Here is a 19,361-nt window from a genome sequence, read left to right as displayed (position 1 = left end):
CGATCCCTTGGCCAGGCTGCAGGTCGGGTCGTTTTCACAGCATCTCCTCCAGGTTCGGCTCTCAGCCACACGTGTGCGGTGGGCAGCGGCTGGGGACTTCGATGTGCTTTTCAAAAACTGTGACCGGAGGTCGCTGATGTTACAAATTACTATGACAGCAACGTTTGATGAAAGAAATGAATAAAGGGCTCTTTGGCACGCGGCCTTTTTATTTATTTGCGTAACAGACTGGTATTCCACAGCGGACTTCCCTCTTGCGGTAATAACTTGACTAGTGTAGCATTTTACGGGGGGCTCAGTACATGTGTAAAATTCAGTGCGAGTTCTCAGCACATTTCCGTTATTCATCCTTATTTTTTTCCCTTTAGAGAGCTTTAATGTAGTGTTGATTTTCTGGATGTTACAGTTCGCATCAAAGATGTTTTCTTCCTGGGTGAAGAGCCAGAATTCCCTCTTACTTGTGGAAGGAAATATTTATCCATATTGATTTTGTTAGCTCTGTAGCATTGAGTTCTAATAATTATTTCCCTGCATCTGAAGAAACCTCTGGGCAAATACAGCCCGCAATCCTGTAGGGGATTTTTGCCGGTAATCTCTCTTGTATAGATTTGGTTTTAAAGAAAGCATATGGAGCTCCTCTGTATTTCTAACAATTCCAAGCGGGTATTTTTTCCCCTGGAATAAGGGCTGCACAAGGCCCTTTCTTAGTCATTTTAAGTGGCTGTTCGGAAGACTAAGAGCTACATATGCTTTCTTTGAACTTGCCGAAAAGGAGATACTGCTGGTGAAAATCTGTTACAAGACTGAAAAGCGTGTTTGCCCAGAGGGTTTCTCAGAATGGAGGGCTATAATTATTTGAACTCAGAACTCCTCAACTAGTGAAATTAATAGAGATGTAATACAGAGAAATCTGTTCAAGAGACACATAAAAGCCAGCTCTTGTGAAGCAACTGAACTGACTACGATGTCACTCTTCATAGAAGGGAAATCTTAACAAATCTCTGTGCTTTTATTATTAATTTTTTTCTTCCATAAAGCAGCTGTGATGCATTTTAATGCCAAATCATTATTCATGATAAAGTAGCACCTGACAATCCCACGTGTGACTAGGCCTTTGCGGTACTTGGCATCTTGTAGAAACGGTGAGAATCTCTGGCCTAAAAAGATGAGAGGAAACAAGGAGGGGGGAGAAGAGGAGCAAAGCAGGAGAATGACTTGTCTGAGATGGGACAGCTGGCCAGTCATCATGGCCACGAGACTGTAATACCTTTTGACTTAATTTTTATTTTGGCTATTTTATATTTCTTTTTTTTACTTGCATTTTGTATTTCTTACTTATTTTGTGGTTTTATGTTTATTTTACATCATTTACCTTTTATATCACTTTCTCCTTTCAGTCTGTAGTTACGGGTAGAGCTGTCTTACAGGTGAGAAAGGTAGTGGAAAATGAATATCGATTAGCACTTTTCTTCACCAAAACAAAGCAGACCCTGTGTAAAGACCTGTACAAGTGCCCTTATCTCAGGCACCGTCAGCACGTACTTGAAGTCTCTGTCTGTTTGATCTTGTAGGTGCTGCACAGACAGCAGTCCCAGCCTGCGAAGGAGAATTCCCCACCTAGAGAAGAGGCTCCTCCTCCACCTGCTGAGGACAGTTGTGCCAAAAAGCCAAGATCCCGTACCAAGATCTCCTTGGAAGCTCTAGGTATCCTTCAAAGCTTTATCCACGATGTGGGTCTCTACCCTGATCAGGAAGCCATCCACACCCTCTCTGCTCAGCTGGATCTCCCCAAACACACCATCATCAAATTCTTCCAGAACCAGCGTTACCACGTAAAGCACCACGGGAAGCTAAAAGAGCATTTGGGAACGGTGGTTGACGTGGCAGAGTACAAGGATGAGGAGCTGCTGACGGAGTCGGAGGAGAACGACAGCGAGGAGGGCTCTGAGGAAATGTACAAAGTGGAGCCTGAGGAGGAGAACCCCGACAAAAGCAAGGCGGCTCCAGCGGACATCGACCAGAGATAATGTGAGATAGGAGTGCGGAAAGCAATACATTGATCCAAGGATTTTCTGTTTTTATTTTTAATTTTTTTCTCCTTTTACTTTTTGTTTGTTTGTTTCCATTGCGCATGATCCATGTGCAAACCGAATTCAGCATTGCCCGATCAGACATCGCCTTGACACAGACACTCGAGTGTTACACTTCCTACGTTTGACTGAAGTAATCATTGTAATCACATAGGATTATGCCTTCATTAATCTTGCACTTATGAAAGGGACATCTAGCAAGTAAATGGGAAGAAAAAGTCCTATGAAATCAATGAAGGAAAATTTACAACTTTGTGTGTATATATATATATTTACATAAAATATATATATATTAAAATTGCATGGGACGGAACTTTACAAACTGAAAGTATAGACTGTGAAATGAGTTCTTTAAAGATGAGACTTGTTTATGTATTAAAACCACTTCACAATGAGTTGCTTTGGCTTTTTGATAAACTGCCGTCTGCTCTCAGGGTGTGGTGACTATTTTTGAATTCCTATTTATTTTCTATGTTTATCCCTGATTTTTTTTTTTTTCATTATTATATGGCTTCCTATCTGGCAACTTGATGGGTAATTTTTGAGGTATGTATTTAAAGACGTAAATCAACACTGCCAAAAAAAGAAAAGAGGAAAAAAAGAGAGAAAATGGGAAAACAAATCAGGGCACCTTAAAAAGAAAACTAGTAAAGTTAAAGTACTTTAAATACAATGCACACTTAAAAGGATACAGCATGTTCCACTCTCCAGACAGTCCTTTCCATAGTGAACAGATGAATTTTCATGGGATTCAGAATGACTAAAACTGAAATTCAGTGCATAGAAGACTTGTCCATTAACGAGGTCTTTATAGAAAGAGAAGAAAGATAATGTGTTGAGATTTGATGTATGGAATTCATACTATGAACCACATTTTACTGTGGATTTTATTTACCTGTTCTCTGTTTCAGATCTTAACATTTATAAGCTTCCTTCTTGTTGCTTTTTGTTTATACTGAGGTGAAACACACGCGCGCACGCGCACACACGCACACAAGTGTAAAGTTACATCAGGACACAAAATGCCACAATCCCAACAATCCTGTCCAGGTAAATTGCTGACAGACTGAGGATTTGCGTTGCTGACTTCCATTCGCCCTTCTCGCCAGCCTCCCCCGTGTTTCTGTTTTAGCTGGGCTTCCTCCGTGTCACGCGTTTTGTGCCGGTGAAATGAAGTGTTTTCAGCCGCAGGCCCCGGGGGCTGCAGCCCACCTCCAGTGCGCGGCGTCCGAGGCATGGGCGCTTCCCGGCCTCCCTGCTGCGGGGGGCTGCAGGCGCGCGAGGCCCTTCGCGCCCGTCCGCCTCCCTGTCGAAGGGTTTCACAGCGACCTAGCTAGCAGCTCCGTTACATAAAGCAGAGCTAATACCGACTGACTCTTCCATGGCATGAGCACTAAAGCTGCAATCTACTATAGCGTCCACCCGTTCTGAGGCATCGTGTCGAAAGAGACACCAAGTAGCATTTACTTTTCACTTCCATGCAATGATTTCTGAGACAAGACCTCACCTTTGCTACTCTTGCAGCTGGATTGATTTCAGGCGCCTGTTCAAACCGCAATCATAACCGTACCAACAAGGCTGCTGGGTTTTTTCTTCCTTTTTTCACATGGGCTTTTCATGTAACCTTGACAAAGACCTCATGCAATATCACTTTGAAAGTTTCTTTCTGTTTACTACACCAGGCAATGTAATATAACTGTTAATACTATTTATATATTTGAAAGGTATAAAAGGTAGGAGTTAAAAACGAAAAACAAACCTCTACGTGTAGATATTTACTCAGAACAGACAATATACAGGGAGAAGACGTTGCAATACAAGCTAATTCTAGCTGCTCAGTAACCTCTGGAGTTTTTAAGGGATTTTTTCAAAACTAACGTTTGAAACGTAAGAGTATCTCTGCATAAATTTCATATACCTTTGCAAAATGATGGTGGGTTGCTTACTCAATGCCCCTTTTGCTCTTCATCCTTTATTTCTGTAGTATGCTGCAGCTTTAATCAGAATTTCAATGGTTGCTGCTTTATGTTTCTCTCAGAGCTACTCTTTCAAAACTGTCTTCTTATCCTGTAGCTGAAATCACTCCATACATTTGAAAGGAAACTGAATTTTACCAGGCTACGTAAGGTTGTTCATCTGATGATGGCATCAACATTTGGTATCTTTTACACTTCAACCAAAAATTTTATTAGGTATTTTTTCAATGCTGAGTCTTGCCTTTTTATTTTTAATTTCACTGCCAATTTTGCAGTGGTTCTAAGTGAATCTGTGGGCATTTTAGCCTGTGGTCTTGCCAGAACTTTGCGAATTACAATGCATATATGTCTATTTATTCAATATCCATCATATAATATCTATTTGGAGAAAGAAACTTTTCTTGTAGTGCCTCTTAACAAAGCACAATTTTCCGCCTTTTTTTGTGAAATAAAAAATAAAAAAAAACAAATTGTGTTTTATTGCGGTATCAACAATGTGAATAAGGATTAACATATTGTAAATGTTCTTTTTTCCATGTAAATCAACTTTATCTTTGTTATCACTAAGTGATAATTAATTTTTAACTTATGTGCATTGTTAGGCTGTTAGAATTTTTTGGTTGTTGAAATAAAACGCATTCAATAAATATGACTTAATTTGTCAAGTAATTTACTGGGCCTTTTTCTTTTCTGCTAAGTTCAAGTGGAACAAGGTCTGCAAAATGGAGAGGGCATATTTGCATATTGAAAAAAAGAGTTGATCGGTGTTAGTGGAGTTTGAAAACCTGCATAAGCCCCCTGGGGTCGGCACAGCTGACAAATCTATGTCACCCAGGACTGATCTGTTGTGTAACTGGCTTTTAATGTACACACATGTGCACACGCAGAGAGTCTCCAACGGGATCAGGAGGAGAGTGTGGGTGCCATCAGCCTGTCAGAGAACAGACTCAAAACACACACATAGAGATCCACTTCCAGGCTGCCGTCTTCTTTTGCTGGTAGATATTTTCTGTTTATAATTAAAAAGCCACAAATGACTGCGTGTCAGGAAACTTTTGGAGCACACATGTCCATGGTTAATGGACATAATAAAAGGCTTTATTATATTTATAGCAGGGCATCCTACTGAGTGTCTAGAGGAATGCCGGAAGGATTGATGTATCTGAGAAATGTGTGAAATGATTTTGGGGAGAATACAGATAAATGGAAAAAATTGCTCAAAATTCTTAAGCTAACGAAGTGGTGAGTGCCTGGATTTAATCCTAGCAGACAGATCATATACTGCACATCAGACTTGAGTTGTCTAGGAATTGAGGTAGAGCAATTTTTTGAAGCTTTTTTTTTTTTTTTTTGGTAGTTCCAATGCAATAGTTCTTCTTTCATGGCTTATTCACATCCTATGTAAAATACCTATGCAGTCCCTTGAGGAAAAAAATAAGGGGGTGGGGGTGGAAATAACCACATTTTTGGATATCCAGCCACCTGCTTGTCACTTGAGTTTCCTGTTTGTATCAGGAAAGGGCTGTAACTCAGAACACGTAGAACCTGGCACTGGTGAGCTGCTTCTGGTCTGAATTGAGGGCACAGTCCTGATGCACAAGGCATGCAGGCCAGGCTGGGGTTCTGCTGGTCCTCATGGGCGTGGGAGGTGACAGAGGGCATGAACTGGCCTTCGAAACTGCGCCCGCACCCCAGGCAGATGCTGTGAAGGTGCTCATGGTGTTGGATTGGGTGTCCTATTCTGCCTGCCAGTGGGACAAGAAACAAAAGGAGAAGCAGCTCTCGCTTCACTGATAGACAATTTTATACATGCGCACTGTGTGTGTGTGAAGCTAAATAATATTTAGAGAAAGACACACTCACACACGCATATATATTTTAATTGGGGGGAAAAAATCCTATAAACATATGGGTTCTTGTTCCAAACCGTAAAAAAAAAAATCATTTAATAGCTGCTATAGCAGAAATATTTCTATTAATGCTTCTACTTCTCTATACTTTACATGCTGCTGCTCCTATTTGTTGTTCATGTTTTAGTCATCCAGACATATGTATTTCCAATTTCAAACCTGTGTGAGTGAAAAATAAACATTTTAAGATTAGTTTAAAATGGTTTTAAGATTATGAATATACTGTCTATTGCCTAAAGTTCATCGTTGCTTTGATAAAAGTAGCCATTACTAAGTAACCAATTATTTGCTCTAGACTAAATGGATTAGAATCTTTCATTGATGAAATTTTGTTTCTATCCTGAACCTGTTAAACATGGAGGGATAAAAGCTAGATACATTTGACAGTGAGCAAATGGCATCTTAAAATCATAAACGAGTCATTACAAAAAATCTCCACTTACAATATAAAGTGCAGTGATTAATTAAAGATGCAGTTTTAACTTATTTATAGCCATTAAAAAAACATACCAGTTTTAACACTGAATAACATGAGCCAAGTCATCCAGGGGAGAGATGCTGGCAGCCTGAGACTTGGGGAGCAGGCAATGTGACAAAGCCAACAGGGAACAGCAAATGCAGGCCACCCTTGAAACCTTTGGAAAAGTTCACGGAAGCAAGGATGGAAAGAGGTGGCTCTGGCGTTGCTGCCAAGATCCCCTTCTTTTTGCTCACATACAGACAGTTCAGGAGTGTGAAAGCCCCATCTCACTGCAACGGCAGGAAACCTGTGTGCTCACTGCTTGGCTGTGGTGCCGATGGTGGGGAGCTTGCCAACTGGAGAGCGTGCTGCGGGTGAGTCAGCCCTACCTCAGGCAAAAAGATGATACGGGTGAGGGAGAGACAGCAGCAGTTCAAGTGCAGATTTCTGCGCTTCCAAAATTTTTGGTTGCTGATGGCCAAACGCTGGGCTTGCTTGACTGGAGGGTGTGGTTCACTGCAGTCAGGGGGAATAAAGGTAGTAGGAGGCAAGGTGAGGCTCACACACTGAGCTGGTGAGCTGTGGCTGCTGTTCCCGTCTGGTTTGACTGTGTGAAAGGCTACCCTGCTGCTGGGCAGCTCACCTCTGCCGGGGGTCCTACGCACACACCAGGCACATCGCACTCCACCCCTGCAACTGCTGGCTCTGTCTGCAAGGCAGCATTTGTGCAAGGCAAGAGTCATCCCCTCTGTCCTGTGTTAGTGTTTCAGGAGCTACAGCCAGTTCCTCCTAAGAGGAGGGGTGTAATTTACCCTTCAGAAGGGGTCTGGTCTTGATTTGAAGACCTCAGGAGCTGGAAAATCTACTGTTGCCCTCAGTAGTTTGTTTGAATGGTGGTTTCTCTCCCTGCTAAATCTGTACCACATTCTAAAGGGAATTTGTCTGGCTTTCCTGTCCTGGTTTTGTTTTTTGTTAGGCTTTTCTCTTCTGGGTGAAAGTCCCAGGTACTGGGGGATGGTTTTTTCCTTCTGAAGTAGCTGTTCTGATCCGATGAATTTTCTTGAATTGAGGCCTTAGTATTCAACTGATGCAGATTGTTGCTATTTCAAGGAAAAATCTCCTTTGGCTAGTGACAGAGTTCCCCCTTGTACTCCTTTTGAGTGTGCATCCAGATAATAACAGAAAGAGAAGCTTTTTAATAAAAAAAGCTATTTGCTGTTTGTGAACCTTGAATGTTCACAGATACTACCTGTCACTGTTTTAAGTTACATGGTTTTATTCTGCATATATGCTACATAATTATAGCTTTTAATCTCATTTTATTAACCGTGAGAAATGACATACCTTGGCATGGGGTGAAGATCTCCAATGAAATGTTCTCAGAAAAGAGACTTTATTTTTATGACCAATCTTAATCAACAGTGTAATTTGCAAGAGCAGAAATGCAGGCAGTGTTCACTAGCAAATAAAAATTACCAGAGTAGGTACAGGAGAGGCACGGGGTGGGTTAAGCATTTCTCCCAAGACCAAGAGAACTGGATGGCTGCTCTAAGAGCAGGGATTATGGGACCAGCATGAATAGCAAGGTACCTGGGTCAGCATAGATAGGGCTTCTGCAGCCTGAGAGATGGGTCAGGTGCCTTCAGACAAAAATCAGAGCCCTACTGAAGTAAAACAGATGTTTTTGCTCCATAAGGAGATCCAGACACAAGAAAGATATTGGCAAGGGAAGATCAGAGAAGATAATTTCTCCTTTGTCTCATGCAGTGTTTTCACACTCGAGCAAGAATAATAGAAGGGGATTTTGTAGTTCTGGGGCAATGTTTGAAAGCGCTTCATGCCTCTGGCATTGCCAGGGCCTGGCATGCATCCCCCTTCTAGGAGTTTACCCGGCTGATACCCAGGTCAGCTCCATTGCTGGCAAGAGCTGTGGTGAAGCAAGCAATACCCAGTGAGAATGAGCCTGATCTGAGCTACCGAAGCAAGACCAAGGATGAGTGCGCACTGTGGAGGACCACGGCGGGTGGCTCTGAGGGCCTCATGCGTGGGGAGGTCTCCAGACCTGCTTCCATTACAGCACCAGACTAAATGTGCCACCAGCCAGTGTCTCCTCTCTGAGTGACTCTGGGCACAATTTTCAGCCTGGGGCTTTCTGAGGGACTGACTTCCTTCAGGACGGAAAGTGCCAGCCAAACACAGAGTAAGTGCACACGCATGGACCACAACCCTTCTGAGACAAGAAGAGCTACAGAAATACAATATCCCCTGTGTGGACCCCTCCAGAGAAAGACACCAGTCTCAGCCTTGTTGAAGTGTTGTTAGCAGGTCTGTGCCTGCCTGTTTCTTAACCCCTGTGCTGCAGGTCTATAAAGCTCATGTTTGAATGGATGTGCTTTACGCCATGGTAGGACTGTGAAGTACAAAGATAAATGCTGGCATTACCCCAAAGGGCAACCACTCCCAGAAAAGATATTTTCTATTGCAGTTCTTCTTATTTGTTTCATATTGCACTTCTCTGTGCACTGTAGAGCTATTAAGGTAGCTGAAAGTGTTGGAGGTAATGTCATGCTCTCCTCAGACACCCGAAACTCAGCTGAGCCGTTTTGTCCACATTTGTACAAAGAGACTGCATCTCTGCTGTCTGACTTTGTTACTGTGCTTTTCTTTTCTAAGGATGGAAATGAGAGAAAGAGGCTGCTGGAGGGACACCAAGGTTGCATAAGCCAGCATGATGCTGAGCAAGAGAGCTGCTCTGTCACAGCCTTGGGATGTCTGCTCCTGGGCTGAAATAACTGAGCAACCTGAGCATAAGCGGCAGTGCCAGAGTGGCAACAACCACCATGATGTCCCCAGACACCTTCCTTACAATTAGTCTTGAAAGGTGATCTTTCCATGTCCTGAGTCTGACCAGGTGAGTAGGAGCACATGCCCTTGGCTTCGAGAGGAGAGGGATCATCTCCTTGCCTTAACAGACTGTTCCTTGCTTGCACAGCCTTGGTCCATCTTTACCATGTGATGAAAGTACATGCTACACTCATCACAGTCTCAGCTATTTATGATCAGAGATGACCAGAAGAAGCGTCTCATGGACGTGAAGGGGACTCTTGCAAGGCAAGTGGAGTAGGACATGACCAGCAAATACAGTCCTTCACCACAGGGTCCAGCCATCGGTTTCACAAACCGACCAAGTCTCCTCTGTTTGTATTTAAAGGCTATTTTTCAACTCTATTTGTATTTAAGGGCTGTTGCAGAATATCATTCCCTTAATGGATCTATTTTCACAAGCCATTTAGCATCATTTGTTCTGTGTCAACATTGTCCTTTCATTTAGTTTTCCCCACCCAGCGTCCCCTCCTGACCTCTGGCCACCCATCACCCAATATATTCATAGACAGCAACTGCACCTCCTGCAAGCTGAGCGTCACTGTGCCAAGCCAGCTCAGCCCTATCCCATCGTGGACATCTGTGGCTGGCTGGTAGTGAAATGACAGGCAAGCCTGTTGTTTCCAGCACTTGCGTGTCCAGTGCAGGGCTGCAGGCCCTGGGCCTGAACTGTGCCATCTCTCCCCTGTCACCACAGGCCTCGGCCATCCAGCAGCTCCTCATGCCTCAGTGGGTCCACCCAGCTCTGGAGCCATGGGGGCTGCCCACATTCTCTCACTCTTGCACCAAAGTCATTTAAGGACAACATAAGGCCTTCCAGAGCCTGGACTGCCAGCAAGGTGGAAGCTGCCTTCACCCCAATGGTCTGACAATCCCAAGCTGGCCCGTGGGTGCCTGCGCCCCCTCACACCGCCCTCCCCAGCAGCTGCTGCCCTTGTGCTCCTGAGATGGACAGCAGGCACAGCCAATCGGGAATGGAGCTGCTGGTGCCCCAGCCAATGGGATGGGGAAGAGCCAGGGTGGGTGGGGTGAGCTCGCTGCTGAGGTGGTGTGGTGGGCTCTGCGGCGGCCATTTTAGCACCCGTGGCGGCCATCTTAGTCATGTCAATCACCCGTGGAGACCACGTTGCTGGGACCGCCCAGCACCGCTGCTGCCAGTGCCCTCCCTGCCATGGGAGGGAGTGCCCGGGGCGGGCGTGGGTCCACTCTGCCCATGTTTCCTGCCTGCAGAGCTGGGGGTCTCCCCGGCGTGAGGCCGCCAGGCGCCGTGCAGTGGTGCAGGCACAGTCCTGTCCCACCAAGCGCCCTGACAGGCTCTGGCAGCGTGCTTCAAAGGCAAAGCTCGTCCCTAGAAGAAAGAGAACTGCTTGCAGCTGCCCCAGTAATGAATGGCTGGGACACAGTCCAGTGCAAAGGCAAGCCCGTACTCCAGCTCTTAGAAAACTTCCTTGGCACACAAGGGAGAAAACAAAAATGCCCCATGCAAGTGAGGTAATGAAAGACCACAACGAATAGCTACCAGCAAGAGAAGCACATGTATTAATCACAACTGACTTGGAAGGTAGTTGGAGTCATTAACTTTTCTCTAAATGCACAGAGATGACAAAAAATGGGTTGTGAGCGTACAAGACACAAACCTTGGTACAATTACCCAGTGGAGGCCAGCTGCTCTCTACAGGAAACGAACCCCAGTATCATGTGGGCAGATAAACAGCGTCATTCAGTCCTACATGACCACAGGTGCTGGCTACCCTGCCCAGGCGGCCGTGGCCCCCCGCCACCAGTGTGCCTGCAGCTGACAATAAGTTTCCACGCTGGAAAGTAAGCAGGACTGTGGGGCTGAGAGAGGTAAGCCCATCTGCACCAGCCTGCTAAGACCTCAGCTTTGCCCTGGCTGGGGACAGTCCCCACCAAAAAGAGGGAGAGGCTGTAAGTAGGCCTCTTCCATTAAGGGTTTTACCTTTTATAGTCCCTTGCCCACCATGCTCACCTGGGCTGTGGGGTGCTGCCTCAAGGGAGCTCTATAAATGAAAGACGTGGGAAGTGTCTGCTGCTATAAACTCACAAGGCTTTAGGGGCTTCTTCAGGCCTCCCATCCATTTAAAGCCACAGAGGATTTGGCCCATGACATTTTAGTAGGTGGTTTTGTGCCTTTGGCTGACTTCTGCTGTCACTGTGTATGGCCATGAAGCTCTCTCGGCCTTTGACGAGACCCTCTGCTGTTCTACTGCCTTGTGTGTTTTATCTCAAAGGCCTTGGGATCTTTTCCTCTTTCTTGTTGTCTTTAAAAATGCGTGCGTGGCTGCTGGGTGAATGTTGGTTTCATAATTGATGGACATGGTCTTGGCAGTCTCCCTTTTAAGAGCCATTCCTTGTCACATAAATATCATCTATCAGTGCCCGTTGTCTTTATAGCGATCTTGAGCAAACAGTTTTATTTCCAATCAGGACATCACACATTGATCTAAACACTCATCTGTAATGGATCAATTTACATTAGGAGAGCAGTATTGTAGCATTGCTGTTCATTATATTGAAAGAAGTATATGTTTAGTTACAGGCTAAAATCAATTAAACAGCCCTGTGCCTTTTGCTGTGAGAAAGTCAACAAGCCAGTCTGTCTTGGACAATTATCCAACTACAGCTCCTTAAAATAAGGGCTTCCAGCATCACCCTCTTCCTCTGTGTTCTCAGCTTCTCCTTCAGAGCCTTCTTCTGCAATGTTTTGCTTGTTGTGCAGTCTGGTTAAACACTCTCAGCTAAAATGCACACGAGAGAAATGAAGACAGTCTTGCTGCTGCTGTTGTGGAGGGGGCTTTCTCAGGGCCACGCAGAGTCATGCATCCAAAAGGAAAACCTGCACTTTCACCAGAAGGCTGTCTGATAACACGTGATGGTATATGTGGGAGATGCTGAAAGATGTAGATGATGCTGTTTGTATCTTCATGGGTGAGATCATTATCTCCAAGCAGCCCTGATTCAGGGGAGGAGAAAAGGAGGAGTTGGGAGGCGGGGAGGAATTTGTACATTGCTCTGCTGTTTCTTGCCTTACTGCAAGAGAGAAGGCTGCAAGGAGTGCTGGAGGCTTTCTGACAAAGGGAACGTGATTTCAGCTGGTGATGTAGCTGCAGAGAGAGTAGGAACCTGCAATTTCAAAAGCAAAACACATAGGGGAACTGCAGGGCAATGCAATGATGGGATTTGAGCAGCACGTCTCTCGGGGCACTGGCAGATGTGGTGGTGGCAGATGAAGGTATTACCTGCCCCAGCCCTCTGCCAGAGGTCAGTGTCCTCAGTGGCAGAAGGGAGCATGGGCTTGTGCCCTGCCTGCCACGCACTGTCACCACAATAGGACCAGCGAGCGGCTGGGCTATGGGCTGCCATGCCTGATCACCAGCTGGCTCCCACTGGCTTCTGCCTGCTGGCAGCAACTCGCCCAGCTCACGGGCTAGGGTGAGCCCATGGCCATTGTGGCAGTGCTGGGGAGGCCAGGCCAAGCCAAGCTTCAACACTGCCACACTAGGTGACTGTAATCAAGAATTTTCACTTTTCCTTGTGCAAAAACTCTGATAAACGGGTAAAAGTGATCAGCAGCGGTAGGCTCTTACTTTGTGGTAAGAATCCCCTCAGGACCTGGTGGGCCTCTGCTGTGGAGGACTTGTACAGCCTTCCTGGTTTATATATGTATGTGTATGTATATATGGTTTTTTGGCTTAGACTTTGCCCACTCCTCTACCACTCAGGCCGTTCCAGCCCTTGTCTTACTCTTTCATTACATGCACAAAACACTGCTGCAATGCTAATAATAATAATGAGAAGGAAGGAAGAGCAGATATTACAAAGCTTATTAAGAAATTGATCTTTGTTTTGCTCTTTAATAAAGAGGCAGACCTCGAAACTGCTGAAGCCATTCAGTTAATTGGTTATTGGCTCTCTTGAGTGATTATATCCACCCTAGTTCCACCAAGTTCAGCAGGTCTTGTGCTGGTCAATTAGCCTTTGGCATCCAGGAAGGGAAATGCTTCATTCAGGTTTTCTCAGAACCTGTTTGGGTAGCATAAGGTGGACTGAGCGAGAGAGGTTCCCTATGGGCAGTAGGGGAACTTATTAGCACTCGCGGTCTGAATCCTGCCCTTGAACTAGCACCAAAGGACCAAAGGACATTTTTGCCTGTGCCCCAGCCCCCTGAAAAGGTGGATGCTGTTAAGTGGAAGAATCTGCCCCAGGGACTGCACTGCAGGAAGACAGCCAAAGCAAGAAGGGTTTTGGAGGACCACAGTAATTTCCTCCAATGTGACCATCGCCCAGTGCGTATCAGGGCCTGGTTCTCCTGCAAGCTGAGCAACGCCAGCAGAGCCTGAATATTGGCTTTTTTGCCAGCTGTGCGGATGGATGCCCTGTTGCTTGGTCACAGTTGGTCTGTAAACTCACTAATCACTACTGCTCTAATTCCTTCAGCATTACCGGGGCTATGCAGAGCTAAACAGCTGACGCCATTTAGTGGCTTTTCCTACAGAGTGCTCAGTCCTGCCTTCACCGCTATGGCTTGCCAAAGGGCTCCAACACTTGCATTGCTGTGATGCAGACCCTGTAATAATAGTTGGTTACATTCAGAGAATTCAGTTCAGATTTTAAAACCTCATCAAATAGTTAATGACTGACTATTTCAACACAGCAGTTCCTGCAAGACTTGGGAGAGAAGAGAGAGATGGAGATGGAAAAGTTATTCATGTCCCATCTGTCTGGAACGCTTGTGCCCTCCCTCCCACCCACTGAGTCACTTCCTCCCTTTATATCTCGCTTAAAATTTTTCCTTTCCCCTTTAGCTTATGATTAACAGGCACTCACCCTCTGCACATTGTTTCTTTTTTTCTGATGCAATGTTAGTTAAGATTCTATGGATGAATAGAGCATATTGTCTTGCAAATGCATGTATGGGGTTAAAATGCGGTATATACTGCGTATATGGCCATGTAAACAAACGTGTCAACCACTGCAATATCCAGTTGGTGATCCAGCCTTCTGAACTCAGTTATGGAACTTGCAGTGTACTGCCATGGTTATTTTGCCCCTGCTGCCCAAAACACAGTGGTAAGGTGTGCAGGGAGAGGCACATTGCTTGAACTGTGAGGTGGAGGTATTTTAGGGCAGCAGCTACCAGCCTAGAAAGGGGTTCACTCAGCTCTGGGACCCGACCCAGGTGGGTGTGTGGGATGGGGCCATTTGCTTAAATGCCTCAATGTGTGTTTGTGAGAAGGCTTGGCTAGCCCAGCTCACTGCCCTTCTGCCAGGGCTTAAGGGGGCTTTCTTTTAACTAGCAGGTGATGAAGGACTTTGGAGGGGAGTGCCATGCAATCCAAGAGAAAGATGTGGTCTCTTGGGCAAGGAGCTCTGCAGCCTGTGGGTATGTGCTGACCTGGCACAGCAAGCAGGGGAGAGTGGGCTACCTACAGCCTTCTGATAGCCTGATGGAGGAGCAGGAATGGCTGCAGAAGAGGAGCATGCTGGTGGGTTCATCCTGGAAGCAGCCAGGGTAAGGGGGAGGAGGAGCCTGGGTGCTTCATGAGCAGGCATGTGAGGTGGTGGTGGTGAGTCTGTAAGCTGTAGAGTAGATGAAGGCTAGGAAGGGGAAATGTGAACCTCCTTGAACAGGTTATTTGAGTTACTTGAGGTTTCCCAGTGAAGGGAGAGAACATGGGGCCCTATGGTATGTACTGCAGAAGCCTTGTACGTGTTCTACCTGCTTCAGCCTTCTCGCACATGGATCAAAGATGGGGCATTTTATCTACTTGGCACCTGTACTGTGGTGGTACAGGGAAGTTTTGTTCCTCAGGGATGTCAGGTTGACACCACTCAGGAAAAAAAAAAAAAAAAAAAAATTTGTTTTAAAGCCAAACACTTGAGCAGCTATATGTGACTGGGGGAATTCCCATCGCAGAGAGACACCAGCATCACTGTGTTCAGCTACTAGTTGCTGTCCTCTTTTGTAATCTCCTTTTGTAACAAGATCCCACCAGCTTTTCTGGTTCCCATCAGTTGGCCAAAAGCTGATGGGTGATGCAATAATCTGGGTGGTATGTCCACTCTGGGATGTGCTGAAGGCTGGGGCACAGATGCATTGCAGAGCCTCTGCAAAGAGCCAGCTTGGCTCCTGCTGGAGGCTTTAGCTGTGTGCAGGTCTTGCAGAGCCCCAGGCTGGCTCTGCGCCAGCCTCCCAGTTCTAGAAGCTCACTGCAGGGGTGCCCAGGCTGCCTCTGTGCTGGGCTGGCCCTGATCCATCAGGGGTCTTTTTGGCTCTGATTCTGTGTCCTGTGAAAGTAGCTGTCCTGTGTCCAGACCCGTGTGTTATGTGGAGCTGGGACTGGACTCATGAGCCATGGCCAGGCCTCCGAGTATCTGGTATCTGAGAAGTGTCTTCATCGTGTACACATGGGTGATGGTACAGGTGGCTGAGACAGGTCCAAGAACTGAGGGTGGGCCTGTATTTGCTGTAACTTTACAAATCATGGACCTGTGTGCACTGAAACCCCAGTAGTTTCCCTTGAAGAGCAGGCCTGGGGAGGAATACATGGGTCTTGTGGCTTTTATGACAGCTAATAGGATATTGTAAAATGGCCATTGAATTTTATTGCATTTGTGGGAGACTTGATGAGTCCAAGGATGGCGTGCTGTGTTACTGGAAGTTGAATAACCACTGGTGCTGAAGTTGCTGAGTGGTTTTTTAAAAGGGAAGTTTGTTAGTTTATTCTCCCATGCCTTCACTCTGATGGGTAGCTACGCATTCTTCAGAGATTTCCTCTTCCAGCTTATTTTTGGAAACAATTTTACACATGTGCATGTGGGGACAGTATAGCTGCCCTTGTATTATGGAGCAAATGAAATTAGTATTTCATTTGCCCCAGGGCAACCTTTGGAAATAAGACAATAGCCTCAGTTGTTTATTTCCCCGAGAGATGTTAATGATTAACTCTGAAAAGAAAAGTAATTCTTCTACCTGTCCTACATAAACTTTCATAGCTCTATGCAACAGCAAGATATCTTTAGGTAGTATAAGGCTTGCAAAAAGCTAAGCTCTGTAATGTTACTGTGCAGATAGATTTGGCTGCTGGAGAAGTACTTCAGCCTAAGATTTTAGTGCTGCCAGCTGGCAGAAGTGATCATATATGTAGAACCTTAAGCTGAGCCAGAAAAACCTGAGTTCAAATATCTTGCCAGGGATTGTAGGATAGAATGATTAACCTGATTTTATATTTTTGGATAACTATCAAGTGCCCGAATATTTATAGTAATAAATGTCTTCCATATGTGCTGATACTGCATCCATGGAGTCCAATAGCATGCTACAGTTATTGTCTTACTTGAAGATGCTAATTATAGCTAATCCTATAGGCACATGAATCATGAAACACTGGCCCAATTTCTGCCAGCTTTTGTGAGATGCATCTGACTTTGCTCATGTGAGCAATGCAGGTCAGAAGAGAGCTCAAGGCAAAATTCCAAGAGTGCTGGGGATCCTGAGCTCTCTTTTCAGAAGATGATACAGGCACTTGATATTTAAATACTTAAAGCTGCAGGTGGGCACTTTACCAGCTTATACCTTCTGAGACTTAGTTCCTGGATGCATCTTTAAGTGTCAGGATGCCACTGAAAATACAGTCTTGAACTCACAAGCCATTGTCATGTAGCCCTGTGATCCTCCAAGTCAAAATTGGCAGGGGGCTCTTAAGTTCCTAAATTCATTTGGTGTCTGCTAGACTGGTACAGTAGCCATGCTTGGAGCAATGCTGGTGCCTGTCGGGCTGACTCAGTGTGATACTGAGGATGCTCAGCTACTGCAGAGATAGTGCTTCTCTAGGGATGTGGTGGTTTACCAGGTCAAGCTCTTAAACACACCTTAACGTAATAAAACCTCTTCAGTGCGTGATTGTAGAGCTACTCTCCAGTTAGTTAGAAAAAGCAACAGAGGAACTGTATGAAGGTTATAATGTTGTAATGACAAGGCTATAAAAACAGAGAGAGACTAAACCAACGTTCCAGTAGTTTTCTCTTCCCTTGAAATAGAGGTAAGCCCGCCCAGACGTCTTCCTTTTAAATACTGACTACTGCATCTGTTTTAAACCAAAAATAATACCTTTTGATTGGAAATGTTTCAATAACATTATTTGTGCGTTTTATTGAGGCAGAGGTTGCAATTATTAGAGTCACCAGGAATTTCAGACATTTAAACACAGCCTTTATTTCTCCAGAGTAAACCACATCCCTGTGCAATTATTCTTCTATCTAAATGCCTTCAAACCAAGTCCTAAACCAGATCTGACATTTGTTGCTGGTGGTCTCTCTTACAAATCAGCCCTCAAAATGAACATGCAGGGCTACACAAACACTGAAGAGGTTGGGCTGGTCCCTGGGGATGCTGAGGGAGGCAGAGCCGGTGCAGGATGCAGCGTGCAGCCCTGGGTAGATCCTGTGGCTCTGAGCAAGCTGCTGTGGGTCTGGTCAGGTACTGTAGTCTGGGCCCTGCAGACTTTAAAAGAATAAGGAGAAGGATTTGCCTGTTCATGGAAACTGTTCCTTCAGCCATGTGATCTCTTTATGGCTTTTCTTTCAGCTGGCTTCTCACCAGGAAGCAAACAACTGCATCTGTGGCAGAGAAGGGACTTGGCTCAACGGCCAGAACGTGCCCTCCCCCCCCGCCCCAGCATGCTCTCAGTGTTGCTCCCTAATCTTTTCACCAAACGTTTTTGGAACTTTAATTAAAAACCTTGAGACTGCTAAGGGGCCTCTAAGGCCTGAATCCCCCTTATTTTTTGGCCTCTTTACATCCTCTATTGGCAGCACAAGGACTAGGTATTTAAGCACTTTCAGTTTCACTTTCTTGATGCTTCCAGCACAGCATAAATAAGAACTTGGGTCTAAAAGTCCATTTAAATTCTGACATCAATAAGAACAACAAACCTTGAAGCCAAAAGAGGTGCCCAGCTTACAGCTTGGCTTGGGACACAAGGAGGTGAGAGTTTGTTTAGGAGGTGGCTTGAAACAGCAGTAGTAAAAGAGGAATTCTCCTCACCTGGCCAAGGAAGTTTCAGCACCTGCCTATGTAAATCTCTATCAAATGCTTGCTGGCTTGGAGGGAGCAGGATGAGGCTCATGGTGGAGCGCAAGGATGAAAATCATAACTTCTGTCCTCTGCTGTCTGTATCGTCTGGATGTGTTTTCCACCCTGTAATCTAGAAGAAAAGATGCTGAGAAACCTCAATGATGCGTCAGGGTGTTGGTATCCCCAGAGAGAGAAGCAGTTGCCATTTCATCCCAAGAGCCTTGTCCAATAGCACTTTGATACCGGTTGTGCACTTCTCCAGGGTCTGGGCTTTCCTGACCTTATCTGACGTATATGTGCCCTCTCCCTTTCCCCAGGGTAGCAGCATGTTGACTGCTTCCCTCCCTCCTCTTCCCCCCCCTCCCCTGCCCTGTAAAACCTCAACAATTCTCGGGAGAAACATTGTTCTTGCTTATTCATGTGACAATGGTAAGCCTGCAGTAATGAAGGAGCAGAGCAAAATACAGAGCTCTTACTCTAGTAAAAAAAGGTGGGTCTCAAGCTGTTTCTCATCTGAGGGCAAGCAGGTTCTTGGCAAGAGTGTGTGTGTGCTAGTACTTTGAGGCTTTTGTCTACGTAGCAGGCCAGGTCTTGAGTGCACTGTCAATTAAGGGCAGCAATTCAAAGTGATTCACAGCAGATTACACCAGCCTGTCTCTTGATGGAGCACACTCTGGTCCTGTGCCTGCAGGTGCTGCACAGACTGCCAAGCCTGGAGCTAGCCTGCAGTTATGCTGTCAGCCTAGCTTAGATCTAATGCTTTATGACAACTGTCTACCTGTAATGTGATAATGGGCTGAAAACCTCTGCAAAATTGATAGGGTCTCTCGCAAAGAAGGAGAAACTTCTAATGTGGCAGGCCTGATCTCTTTCTTAAGGTCCACATGAACTGCAAAGATTTCTCTGCAGCTGGGAGGCCTGGTTCTTCTGCCCCTGACAAGAAGG

General features: G+C 45.5%; 1 protein-coding gene across 6 annotated transcripts in view; it reads left to right on the top strand.

Moving 5' to 3' along the window:
* Positions 1-2,907, top strand: part of SATB2 (SATB homeobox 2) — a 139,238-nt gene extending 136,331 nt beyond the window's left edge. For all 6 annotated transcript variants that reach the window (XM_030019009.2, XM_030019007.2, XM_030019006.2 and 3 more), the window contains one exon: positions 1,572-2,907. In XM_030019009.2, coding sequence (XP_029874869.1) covers positions 1,572-2,027 — 456 coding nt within the window. In that variant the 3' untranslated portion in view covers positions 2,028-2,907. The remainder of the gene's footprint in view (positions 1-1,571) is intronic.
* The last annotated feature ends 16,454 nt before the right edge of the window (positions 2,908-19,361 follow it).

This window comes from Aquila chrysaetos, chromosome 6, assembly GCF_900496995.4.
Source record: "Aquila chrysaetos chrysaetos chromosome 6, bAquChr1.4, whole genome shotgun sequence".
NCBI classification, from domain to species: domain Eukaryota; kingdom Metazoa; phylum Chordata; class Aves; order Accipitriformes; family Accipitridae; genus Aquila; species Aquila chrysaetos.
This window is presented reverse-complemented; position numbering and strand designations above follow the sequence as displayed.